At 43.3% G+C, this 13687-nt stretch overlaps 1 protein-coding gene across 1 annotated transcript in view; it reads left to right on the plus strand.

The window, feature by feature from the left end:
* ofcc1 (orofacial cleft 1 candidate 1) overlaps window positions 1-13687 on the plus strand; it is a 189265-nt gene that overhangs the window by 98488 nt on the left and 77090 nt on the right. The window contains exons 10-11 of the mRNA XM_078398428.1: window positions 4797-4960; window positions 9030-9189. Coding sequence (XP_078254554.1) covers window positions 4797-4960; window positions 9030-9189 — 324 coding nt within the window. The remainder of the gene's footprint in view (window positions 1-4796; window positions 4961-9029; window positions 9190-13687) is intronic.

Genomic DNA, 13687 nt, shown 5'->3' on the forward strand with positions numbered 1-13687 from the left:
ATAAATTATTTGTACTAATCCACGCTATCTGGATGGAGGTGGCTTTCCCTTCTGATATCGGTATAAAATAGAATGTAAAGCAATCTGTATTATTTATAAATGAGGCTATACCTCTAACTATGCCATTCCAGATTATTATACTCTTAGGATAAGCAATTATATGGGAGTTGCAGGACTCTCTCCAACTCATTTCTCCACAGGAGCTTTCTCTCATCTATCAGCTTCCCCTTTCTTTTTCTTTCTTCCTCATATACATCTCTCAAAGGAAGCTGGATGACCCTTGCCGACAGCTGGCATGAACTCAATTGGCCAATGGCTTTCTTCCTATTGGAACTATGATTCTATAAGCCAATTGTACAAGTGCCAGGTTCTAAGTGCTCTGAAGATAACTAGTTTACTTTCAAATGATATTGAATTTATATTGAACTGTCTCACAAGACCATGATACAACATATACTGAGTAGTTACAGCACTTCTAGTCATTACTTGTGCCAAGGAAAACAGAATACATTGGCAATGCCAATTAATGATCACACCAGCCCATTACTTTCAATTGCATTGTGTTGCAATCAGGCTGGTAAATTGGTACCTTATTTTGGCAAATTAGATTAACAAAATGCCTTGCAAAATGGATCAGAAGCAATGTCATTGGGTGAGACAGAAATGGGACTGCACTTCGTCTGTTCTCAGTCTCATGCTTCAGAAGGACACTTGCCACCATTTTGTTTGTATGATTGTAGTTGAAAGGACAAGAGCTTGCCCCTTACCTCCTGGTTGCTGTGAGGAACGTAGAAAATAAGCAGAAGCATCAATACACCAAAATCCAGAGATCTGATAAAATAGTCGGTTGAAGCATTAAACAACGATAACTGTAAGGTTAGATGGCATTGGACCTGTCCTTGAGTGCAATCCAGGATTAGACTCAAGATCTCTGCATCCTCTACAATGCAAAGGAGGCAAGTTTTAACTTGCCAGTTTGCTTTACAAGTCTCGCAAAGTCATTAAACTTTGATTGAATTTCAGCCAGGTTCCCCGATTCAGCATTTCCATTGCTCATACAACCCACCATCTATGTCTGTTCACGTTAGACAACTTAGTCACACTGGTTGACAAGGAGAGCCCCTTGTCCATCCTCCATAAATACCTTCAACATAAGCTTCATGTATATAGTTAGTGCCTGATACCGGCACGGTAGCGCAGCGGTAGAGTTGCTGCTTTACAGCGAATGCAGCGCCGGAGACTCAGGTTCGATCCTGACTACGGGTGCTGTACTGTACGGAGTTTGTACATTCTCCCCGTGACCTGCGTGGGTTTTCTCCGAGATCTTCGGTTTCCTCCCACACTCCAAAGACGTGCAGGTATGTAGGTTAATTTGACTGGGTAAAATGTAAAAATTGTCCCTAGTGTGTGTAGGATAGTGTTAATGTACGGGGATCGCTGGGCGGCACGGACTTGGTGGGCCGAAAAGGCCTGTTTCCGCGCTGTATATATATGATATGATATATCATCCAAAGACTATGGGATATTTTCACCTTCTATGCTACAAGCTTGATTTATAGTTGACCCAATGCCATTTTCCTTTGTTCTTTTTTATTATTTTTCTAGGATCTAATTGTCATTGGCCAGGCCAATGTGTATTGCTTATCCCTACAAGCCCCTTACAATGTGGTGGTGAACCATATTCTTGAACTGGTGCAATCCTTCTGGTGAATGTCTAGAATCCTACTCACATGATACTTTATGTGCACCAGGATTTAGACACAGTGATTATGAAGGAATGGTAATATATTAGGGTTAGGTTTATAGTATAGGTTTGAAGTCCTGAAATCGGGATGTTGTCTGCTTGCATAGTCTTTGCTAGAGCCAGTGTTATCAGCCAAGTCATGTGAATTAAATAGAAGTAGTAGAAGACTGGCTGCTGTGTAATCGTGATCTCAGGAGGAAGGAGAAGTTTCTGGCTGACTGCACCAGCTTTATTTTATTCGTTCATGTGTTGGGCCCCGAAATTGTTGAGAATGGATTATTGGAACTGCTTTCCATCGTTGGCTAGTTAAATCTCCACCACCATTCACTACAAGATGTGGCAGGACTGCAGAGCTTTGAAATATCCATGAGTTGTGGTAGTTCAGAGCTCTGTTCCATGCTGTTTAGCAAGTATCCTTGTATTGTACCTTCACTTGGCACTTTTTTAGGCATGCCTGGTGATGCTCCAGGGGTGTCCAATGCACTTTTTAGTGATTCAGATTGATCCCTTGGCTGGTGTATGGTAGCATGAGGAATATGCCAGGCCACAAGTTTACATATTGTGGATAGTGTATATTTTGCTGCTGCTCGCGGCCCACAGCAGTTCACGGATGTCCAATTTTACTTTATTATGATGGCAGGTGACTTCACGGTGAAGATGGGACTTTATTTCCATAAGGACTGTTGGAGGTTACTTCTACCAAACTCATCATAGAAAGAAGCATCCGTTACAGGTAGAATGGGATCAAGTATGTTCATCACTTGTATTGGTTCACTCACTACTTACCACAGACCCAATCCTGACCCTATATGTCAACTGTTCATTTTCCCCCACAGATGCTGCTTACCTGTTGAGTTCCTCCATCAGATTGTCTGTTGCTCCAAATTCCAGCATCCGCAGAATCTTATGTTTTTGGTTCAGGCTCTTTTTGGGCTGCAAGATTATTGTTAGTTAGTTAGTTAGTTTAGTTTATGGTCACATGCACTGTGGTACAGTGAAAAGCTTTTGTTCTGTACTAACCAGTCAGTGGAAAGACTATGCATGATTACAATCGAACCATCCACAGTGCACAGATATATGTTAAAGGGAATAATGTTTTGTGCACGATAAAGTCCAGTAAAGTCTGATTAAAGATAGTCTGAGGGCCTCCAATGAGATAAATAGTAGCTCAAGACTGCTCTCTGATTGTTAATGGGATGGTTCAGTTCCCTGATAGCAGCTAGGGAAAAAAATGGCCCTGAATCTAGAGGAATGTGTTTTCACACTTCTGTACCTCTTGCCTGATGGGAGAGGGGAGAAGAAGAAGATAGAAAGCACTGGGTCTCTGCTGCGGTTCTGAGTCTCACGTTGGAGGAGGTATGCGTACATATCCAGGTTGCAGCTCTCTGTCCCAGGACCCTGCAGTGGTAAATGTATTCCGAGTACCCTCCTACATGGCAAAGCTGCCGACGCACTTTTTCTGCCAGAGGCACTGCCTTCAGAAGGGCACACAGCTCCTGGCAGTGGGTGTGAGTCGCCCGTGTAGGAAGGAACTGCAGATGCTGGTTTAAACCGAAGATAGACACAAAAAGCTGGAGTAACTCAGCGGGACAGGCAGCACCTCATACAATGGTTTGATTTTAAACTGAAGAAGGGTCTTGACCCGAAAAGTCGCCCATTCCTTCTCTCCAGAGATGCTGCCTGTCCCACTAAGTTACTCCAGCTATTTGCGTCTATCTTCGGTATGAGTCACCCGATCTGTTAAGTGTCTGGAATTTGGTCACCTTCAGCCAGCATGGTTCTCATCAGAGGGAGGGGGTGGTTGTAGTTACGAGAATGGCCCATCTTCACCCTGTCACGGTGGGTGTTGGGGAGGCCCATGAGTGTGGAGTGATTCCAACTGAGCTTACTCCCGCTCCGTTGGAATTTCTCATTGGAGCCAAGCTCCGGATCATTCCTGGGACATGAGCACACAACATGAGCTGCCTCTCCGAGATACCCAGCGTTCCGTTCTGCAAATCAGGGAAATGCTCAGTGTACGAGCTGCTCCTGCACACTCTACACTTCCTCGCCCTCGTTTTGCATCTGGACATGCTGTGGCAATCCGTGTTACCACTGGACAGTGAGGGCAGCCCGAGTGGAGGTCTCTCTATAAGGGAATCCTCCTCCTTTATATCGCGGACCAGGGGTGGAGTTTTGCACAGAGTAATGATGTGTAATATATATTTTAGTTCACAGACTCGCCAGCCGCCTGTCACTTCTGTGGCGTGGAAGAGACTGTGTTCTACGTGTATATGGAGTGTGAGAGGTTGCAGCCGCTGTTTGAGTATCTAAAGGGGTGGCACCTCAAATCCTGGCAGCATTTCAGCTCCACGCTCCTGATCGTTTGTCAGCTAATATGGAGGGGGGAGGGTCGGTGGGAGGGGATCTCTGTCGGTTTGCTGATGGGCCTGGACAAAATGGCCATTCTCGGCTTCAGGCAGCGGACAGTCGAGGATTCTGCCCGAGTCGACTGCCTGCCGCTCTTCCGGGTTTACGTCCGTGCCCATGTGTCCCTGGAGAGGGAACACGTGGTGTCCGCAGGAACTGTGGAGGCTTTCCGTGAACGCTGGTTGCCGCGGGGGGTTGAGTGCATTGTGGATAAGGATGATAATGTTGTAATCTGATGATTGATTGATTGGTGTTTTCAAACTGCCGGGCACTTTTGATTTTTCCAGTATTTGTAACTGTGATTTTTTTGAATAAAAGCTCCTTGTTAAGAAAACAAAAGTTTCCCCTCACACACTTTTAGTAAATTTGAGGCATTGGCCAGGTGGTATGTCCCAATAAAACAATTTGTTTTGTAATTTGAACACAAAATTGGTGCAGAAATACAGATGCTGCCAAAACCAAATCTGTTGGCTGGATAATACTGCAGCTTTGCATGTTAGTAACACTACAAAGGAGCAGCAATGAATAGATGATTGATCCCACGGGCCCAGCACTGGTGTGAATGTGTCAGAAGCTCATTGTGAACCGGAGAGCTAAGAGGATTCACTTTATGGAGCACTGACTGGCATCTCTTTCTTTTCAGCGCCTGACTTACAGCACAGACCATCCAATAGGTGATGCAGCCAAGCTTTACTGGCTGTTTTACAGAACACACCATTCTGGGATCCCTGGCATACTGATTACAGTCATCTTGTACATTGTGATTCTCCTCTGCTCCCTTACAATCCTATATTTGTATTTATTAAGGTAAGTGTCTTTCATTTAAAATCTAATGATCTTCAGGAGTAGGCAATTTGAGGGCATACAATGATGTTTAACGTCTTCTCCCTTAGCTTTAGGATTAGGAGCAGACAAATGGAAGTATGTGGGATAGCTGGGAATCTAGGCTCCAGACTATCATGTAACTTTGGTTTGTAGTGGGCTACAGCAGTGGTTCCTGTCTTGGAGGATGCGACTCGTACTCGGGGAAGGATCACCATGGGTTTCAGGTGCTGTGAAGTGTTAATGCTATTGAGATGATTCAGTTGGAGCCTTCACAAAAAAAAGTAAAAATGGATGGAGCTGTGCACTGGCTACCTGACAATAGAGGCATGAGCAATCATCCAGAGTCCCCAGAACTTCCTCCAAAAAGCAAGCTGTGGCGTAATCAGGTGTTTATGGGAGGGGTGTGTAACGTACTGAGCGTGAACAAAAAGAGCTTTCATTCAGAAAGGTTGGTAATGATTGATTTACAGAATAGTAGTATGTTTGACTTAGCACAAACATTAGTATCAGTCAGCGGATGTTTTAAACCCTACTTGTAGGGATGTGTATAAATACAGCACCATACGCTGATAGTTCTGCAATCTGCACTTCAACAGAAGGTTGGGTTTGAATGTGAGGGGAAAGAAGTCTGTCAAAGTGCTTTGCACTGCTTTGAGCCGAGAAGCTGTCTGGCCTATCAAGCTGGTACTTTGTGGCTTCTGTTTCACATTATTCATTTACTGTTTCTTTTTAATCATGCTACAATCTTGTTCTCGTTAGATAGAATTATGATGAATTTATAATAATTCATTCTGGGGCTGTGTGTTTTGTTGGAGGTTTTCCCCTGTGCCTGCCCAGAAATTCATTTCTGGTCAAAACATTAATTGGCAATTGCAATAGGGTGTTCTTCATTGCTTCTGAAACTTTGTTTATTGACTTCAAAAGAGTAAAACAATCTTCCATGTGATGCATTTGGCATCACCACCTAGGAGTGAATTTTGCAGTTTATTGATTCTATCTCTCTCCTCCTGTACTTAACATTTTAGAATGCATAAAGAAGAAACAAGGAACTGCAGATGCTGGAATCTTGAGCAAAACACAAAGTGCAGGAGTAACTCAGCAGGTCAGGCAACATCTGTGAAAGACTTCATTAAACAACATTTTGGGTCAGATTCTTCAGATGGTCCCGCCCCGAAACTCCGACTATCCATATCTTACAGAGATGTTGCCTGACCCACTGACCCCCCGGCACTTTGTGTTTAGCTCTTAAAATACATCATTGTTTTTACCTCAAGTGGATTTAAATCCTGGCACTCCCTACCTAATAACATTGAGGAGTACCCCCCATCAGGAGGAGACAAACAAAACTGAAAAATAGTTCCTTAATATATAGAAGAGAAAACACAAACAGATTCTAACAATAGGAAATGGATTTAACAGACAGGCACTGAAGGATGGCATGCTGGAATGAAAGGTCATATTTGGGCTGATGTAGAAAGCATAGTCTACTTCCACTTTTTCCAAGAACATTTAGTGATTGGCAGTAAATCCTGGTCTTGCCCACAAGCCAGTTGGTGGCCAGTTCTTCTAATGATTGCGGGTAAAGAGATTTATGAATGATAATTTCATATCTAATGCCCCTTTTACTGGTCTCCCTCCTAATAGGCAGAATGTGAGGAGGATGTTTCCCCTTTGGAGTCTCGAATCAAGGGTCACAGTCTCAGGATATGGTGTACTACATTCATGTGTGAGGTGGGGAGTAGCTTCTTCACCTGTGGAACTTTTTACCACAGGGGTCTGTGAAGAGCAAGTTGTTGAATATATTTAAGGAGGTAGATACATGTTCTGCACTCAAAATGCATCAAGGGGCATGGGAATATAATATTAACATAAGGAGCACCCATGATTATGTCAAAGGCAAAGAAGGCTTGAAGGACCAAATAACCCACAACTACTTTTTTCTATGCTTCTTCATTTCAATCTGTTTCTAAGTGGAAAGACCTTCTCTACATCTTTCTTCATTGTTTACACCTCATTGTTTCTTTGCTTTTGCCCTTATTCGACCAGAGCAATTAAAATAAAATAAGTGCCATGTCACCTGTGAATTAGACTCATTGGCAGGCTAGTTCATGTCTAACAGTTGGTGGTTGTTCCACCACATCCATGCAAAGACAAAGGCATCCTCAGCCTGCTGCCAGCACAGGTGCATTCGCCAATCTTTGTAGATTGTGGTGGAGTCACCTTGGAGTAAAAAACGCCTGGAATTTGCAGTCAGCATTGAGGTGTTCTTTCTGGTGTTCTTGAAAATTAAAATAAAATCAAAATCCAATAAAATACCATAGTAATTCAGGCTCATCCCAACTACTGCCTACAGCATGTTTATTGCCCAAATCATTCAAGATATTTATTCCGTAAAACACCAATGCAATGGATACAAATGTTAAATTTAAATTCCACATGATTTGCTTATCATTTTAACATCTTAACATATCAAAACGTTATGTGTGTTACAATTGTAGTCAAATGCTATGCACTTAAATGTTACTATTTGAACATTTTATTTGAAGTTCTATTTAATTCAGGATTTAATATCCTGCTCCTGTATGGTATTTCTTGTTGCTGGCCCTCTCAACTAGATAAAGCAATTAAAGGGTTACAGGCTGGCTCCTTGCTGTGAAGATGGCAAGGACTGATGTTTGAAGCAAGAATGGAGTCTGGAGTATTTAAGTAAGCTTTTCTGTACTCTTATTTAGTGTGGTCATTTATTATGATCAAAAAATTCACACTCACATGAAGGGTGAATGAAGCTAAAGCGGAGCCAGTTTAAATCACAAGCTTATTTGTACAGCAAGTTCCAGTACCAACCGTTAACTAACACTGAGAAGCACAACAAAAGTCCTTTAAACTCTTTATGTCTTCCACAAGCAGGAGAGGTGGGGTACCGATCAGAGGTTTAATAAACAATACACGCATACTCACACACACAAAATAAAACTGACTTTCAAGTATTCAAGGGCTTCTTTCTTTGAATATATGCTTTCTCATTTCTTCAATATCAGTCTTGGGCATTAAAGCCGAACCATTTCCTCATTAAGATCAGTAGCACATGTTCACTGCCTAATGTCATAATGTCGGCTTTAACTAAGTGACCAGTGTTAAAATGCAAGACAAAAATAATGGCTTTTGCCACTCACAGTGCAGTGAATTGTTGCGAATGTAGGCCACTGATGTGTCTTGACTTCAGAAGCTGCCATTTCCTATTGGCTGTTAGCGGAACTTGTGACACAGCGTATGACCTATTTCTAAAAGAGAAAGGCCTCGGGCCGTATACAAAGATGGTCTGCGCTGTTATCCTGGTTTTAATTACATATTAAAGAGGTACACTGTTTTCTTGTAGCATTGCACTGGTTTCATATCGCACTTTTAGAACAAAGTGATACTACACCTAGATTAGACTTCATAGAATACAGTGAAAGATGGTAGACTGGAAGTTTGTCTATTCACAGTTGTCAAATGTGCACTGTGGAAATCTATGTACACTGAAGCTGCCTCCCCCCCCTCCCCCCTCCCTCCCCCCCTCCCCCCCCCCTCCCCCCCCCTCCCCCCCCCCTCCCCCACCCCTTCCCTGTCACCTCTGAAATTCAGTTCCACTAAAGCCAATGGAAACAAATTTTCACAACTATGATTCAGATGGGACTCACCACCACATCGAGCATCTGGTACTCATAACAGAGGAAAAAATATCAACCTCTGTAATTCAGGGTGACACAAATCTCTTGCTTTGAGATGTGGGCATTACTGGCAATCCTGTCATTTATAGTCTATCATTTGTTGTCCTTGAGAAGTGGGGTGATCTAATACCCAGCTATTGGTTTATATCGACAGGCTTTTGTGTTCTGAGGAGTAAAGGAACAGAGGACGTTGCTGCATTACACTCATTTTTGTGTACAATACTGAACACAAGAAAGTTGGCTGAATAACATTAAATCCAAAAGCAAAGTTACGCAGACGTTGGAAATCTGAAGTACTGTAAATTTCAGGATACATTTTAACACACTTCTACCTCTTTAAGTCTGCAGTCAACTGGGCACCTGCTGGATGTCTTCTACCGATTGCATTCCACTGAGGAGAGATTCTTTGTTCCTCTGGACCTGGAGCTGTCCAATCAAGAGCTAAGCTACATAGTGAAGAAAACTGAACAATGGAGGGGAATCAACGGTGAGAGAAAGAGGGTGAGTGAACACAGAGTAGAGCTGCGCAAGGCATAGTGAGGATAATAAAAGCCTCATGGTTTAACACACCACTGGGGAGGAACATGTCCATCTATCCCTTTTCTCCCATTGTGAACTAGCAAAGTTTGGTGGTAATAATTAGAACAACACATGTGCCTATGTCTACATAGCCCTTCTCCAGGCTACATAGGGCCGCACAGTGGTCCATCTATTAGAGCAGCATCAGAGAAGCGGGTTCAATCCTGATTCAATTGCATGGGTTTTTTCAGTGTGCTGGTTTCCCCTCACATCACAAACATGGCCACTATAATTACCCACCTTAAATAACCCCCAGTGAATGTTCGAATCTGGGCCGAGGTAATGAGAATGCCAGTCAAATGAAAAATTGGATAAATTTAGGATTAGTGTAAATAGGTTGTCAATGGTCTGCGGAGACTTGGTGTGCCTGTTTCAGAAAAAAAAAATCTTGGTTCATTTCTGGGGTGAAGGGATTGTTTAGTTTAGATTAGTTTATTGTCTGAGGTACAGTGAAAACGTTTGTTGCATGCTAACCAGTCAGCAGAAAGACTATACATGGTTACAATTGAGCCAAACACAATGTACAGATACATGATAAAGGGAATAACGTTTAGTGCAAGATAAAGTCCAATAAAGTCATATTAAAGATAGTCCAAAGGTCTCCAATGAGGTAGATGGTAGCAAAGGACCATACAGAGAAATGTGAGGTGTTGCATATTGGAAAATCTAACATGGGCAGAACCTATGCAGTGAATGGTCCGGCTCTGGGAAATGTTGTAAAGCAGAGGGATCTAGGAGTGCAGATACATAGTTTATTGAAGGTGGCGTCACAGATAGATAGAGTGGTCAAAAGGGCTTTTGACACATTGGCCTTCATCAGTCAGAGTATTGTGTATAGAAGTTGGCAGGTCATGTTACAGTTATATAAGATGTTAGTGAGGTCGCATTTAGTGGAAAACGCAGACAAGTGGGACTAGTGTGGTTGGGACATTGGTCAGTGCTGGCAAGTTGGGCCGAAGGGCCTGTTTCCACACTCTATCACTATAACTCTATGATCACTTTGAAGTGGTTGACCTCACCAAGGCGTTTGACTTCGTCAGCAGAGATGGCCTATTCAAGGCTCTCCCAAAGATTGGCTGCCCACCAAAACTGCAGAGCATGATAGAATCCTTCCACATCAACACGGAGGGGACAGTCCAGTTCAATGGCAGTTTCTCGGAGCCCTTCGACATCTGCAGTGGCGTCAACAAGGCTGCGTCCTCGCTCCCACACTCTTTGGGATTTTCTTCGCTCTGCTCCTGAAACATGCCTTCAGCACTGCAACAGAGGGGATCTACCTGCGTACTAGACCAGACAGCAAGCTCTTCAACCTCACCTGCCTCTGACCCAAGACAAAAGTACGTGAAGCTCTCATCAGAGACATGTTGTTCACTGATGATGCAGCAGTTGTGTCCCACACCCAGCAGGAACTACAGTCATTGATGGACCGCTTCTATCGGGCTTGCAAGGACTTTGGGCTGACCATCACCCTGAAGAAGACGAACGTCCGGGGACAGGATGTAGAGGCACCGCCTGTCATCACCATCGACAACTACGAACTCGATGCCGTCCATCAGTTCACGTACCTCGGCTCCACCATCACCGACAACCTCTCCTTGGACACAGAGATTGACAAGAGGATTGGGAAAGCAGCTACAACTCTCGCTCGCCTCACAACTCGAGTGTGGACCAATCCAAAGCTGACAGTGAAGACAAAGATAGCAGTCTACAACGCCTGTGTCAACAGCACGCTGCTGTACGGCAGTGAGACATGGATTACATATGCCAGACTGGAGAGAAGACTCAACACCTTCCACCTTAGAATCATCCGCCGTATCCTGGGTATATCCTGGCAAGACAGAGTGGCCCACGCTGAGATTCTGTCTCGCGCTGGCCTTCCGAGTATGTACACTCTACTCAGGCAGTGCAGGCTGTGGTGGCTGGGCCATGTCCACCGCATGGAGGATGGCCGTATTCCAAACGACATCATCTATGAAGAGCTAACATCTGGGAGGAGAACCATCGGCCGCCCCCAGCTACGTTACAAGGATGTCTGCAAGAGAAATTTGAAGGTGCTCGACATCGATGTGGAGTCCTTGGAGAGCCTTGCAGCTGACCATACAAGGTGGAGAGGTACCATGAACCAACATCTCAAAAAGGGGGAAGAGAAACTGATGAAAGCAGCGGCAGAAAAGCGGGCACGCAGAAAGGAGCAGAGCAACTTCAACAGACCAGAGTCCACACACAAATGTGACCTTTGCGGCAGAGACTGTCACTCCCGCATTGGTCTCTTCAGCCACAAGCGACGCTGCTCTAGCCGAGGTGTGGAGCAAGCAGTCAACTAGGATGCATCACCCATGGTCAGCCATGACCGAGAGGGCCTAAGAATATATTGAAAGGAGGTTTCACTCACTATTTCATCTGCACAGGTTTGCTGTGGAGATTTAGTTTAACAGAACTATAAAGTGATGAAACCCAACCACATGTTCCTCTTGTTGGAACAAGGAACTGCAGATGCTGGTGAATACAGAAAAGGACAGTAAGTGTTCGAGTAACTCTGCAGGTCGTGCAGCATCTGTGGAGAACATGGATAGGGGAAATTTCGGGTTGAGACCCTTCTTCAGACTGATTGTTTGGGGGGGGGGGGAGGGGTAGGAGAAGAATGCTGGTAAAGGGGAGAGGCAGGACAAAGTGTTTCAGGTAATAGATCAAAACAGTGAGGGTTTTTTTGATAGGCAGATGGTTGAAACAAAGGCCAGAGATACGAAAGGAAGATGTGAGACAAGCTAGAAGAATTGTGGATTGTAAACCCAGAGAGGGGAAAGTTGCGCGGCTAGGGGGAGTTGTGGGTGGAGGAGAGAACTAGGTGGGCGCCAATGTGGGGCACAGGGAAGGGAAGGGGGGTGTGCAAAGAGAGGGGTTGAAGGGGGTGGGGGGATTGTGAGAGGTTGGAGAATTCAATGTTCATACCATTGGGCTGTAAGCTACCTAAGTGGAATGTGAGGTGCTGTTCCTCCAGTTTGTATGTGAGGATATAAATATTGCCGTAGAAATGCAAGTCTTTATTTGAAAAAAAACTATTTGGCACCTTTGTTAAGATAATACAAGAGAATTACATGTTTTCTGATTCTAATAATGTGGAGCATATTTGATAATTAGATTGGAGCTTTTTCTGCTTGCAATGGCTATAAAGTAATAAAACACAACAGAATACCCATTCAGTTCAGGGTAGTTGAACCTACGGTAGCTCAGTTGTCTGTGTATGTCCTTTTGCTATTTACCTGTGTAATAAAGGCAAAATTAGTCTTTTCATTAATCATTTATGTTTGTTTTTGTTCTTCGAGGCCTATTTGGATTAGTCCTTTCTAAAGTTCAATGCTTCATTGCATAAATTGTTGGGTTTGTGCAGCGAGATAAACCAATTAAACTTTCAGATCAAACCAGAACATCCAGCACAGAGAAAAAAAAAAGTTACAGCCAGTTTTATGTATTATTAGAACAAATTAAAATTTGGTTACAATTTGGACTTCACAGGGCGTTCTGGAAATCTGATAGCTGTTGTGTTTATCTAATCTTTCCTAATAGCTTGGACTGCAAGGCTTACCAGTGCTTTACTGCACTATCTTAGAAATGTGTAATGCTGAGTGTGGGTTTCATTAAACAGAGAAGAAAATAATTTATCATATGAAATTAATGACTTGTGCAAAATCCATTTGAAATATATTTGCTCACATGCAAGGCTGCAATAGTTTGGCTTAAGCAACATTATCTTTAATTGTCAAAACTAAATTGGGAATATAACTCAGACTTTGCCCTGTTTACTATCTGCTAGATCATACATCTTAAGCTGTAGCATAATACATATTAATCAATGCATCAAAAATATGACCCAGTGTTTCAGATTTAGTAATTACGATAGTACACACAAAATGTTGGAGTAACTCAGCGGGTCAGGCAACATTTCTGGTGAGAAGGAATGGGTGACGTTTCGGGTCGAGACCCTTCTTCAGACTGAAGAAGTAATTACAATAGTTTGGATAACAATCTTGGACCTGCATTTATAACACTTTTTACACTTATTGTGAAAGTGATTAACGTTTTTAATCATCATTGCCCTTCCTCAACTAAATGTTCCCCTATTACCACTCTGGCCTGTCAAAGTGCAATGTGATACCTTCTTGAAGAAAGTGTGTTACTGCTTTCTGTTGCATCGCTGCACAATACCACTATTCTTCCCATCTGCCAGTGACTTCGGTGTATTATTTTACTTTCAGTAACAGTGAGTTGTGAATACAACAAGGTGCCTCTATAGTTTGCAGATTTCAAGGGGGAACCTTTACGAATCTGATCTCATCATTTGATATGACGTGTGCTGATTGAGCAGGGAAAATATCTCTCCCCTTGAAGGTGGATGGAATCAAATGGAAGGAAGTGCCCTGAA

Source organism: Rhinoraja longicauda, chromosome 4 (genome assembly GCF_053455715.1).
Source record: "Rhinoraja longicauda isolate Sanriku21f chromosome 4, sRhiLon1.1, whole genome shotgun sequence".
Classification (NCBI taxonomy): domain Eukaryota; kingdom Metazoa; phylum Chordata; class Chondrichthyes; order Rajiformes; family Arhynchobatidae; genus Rhinoraja; species Rhinoraja longicauda.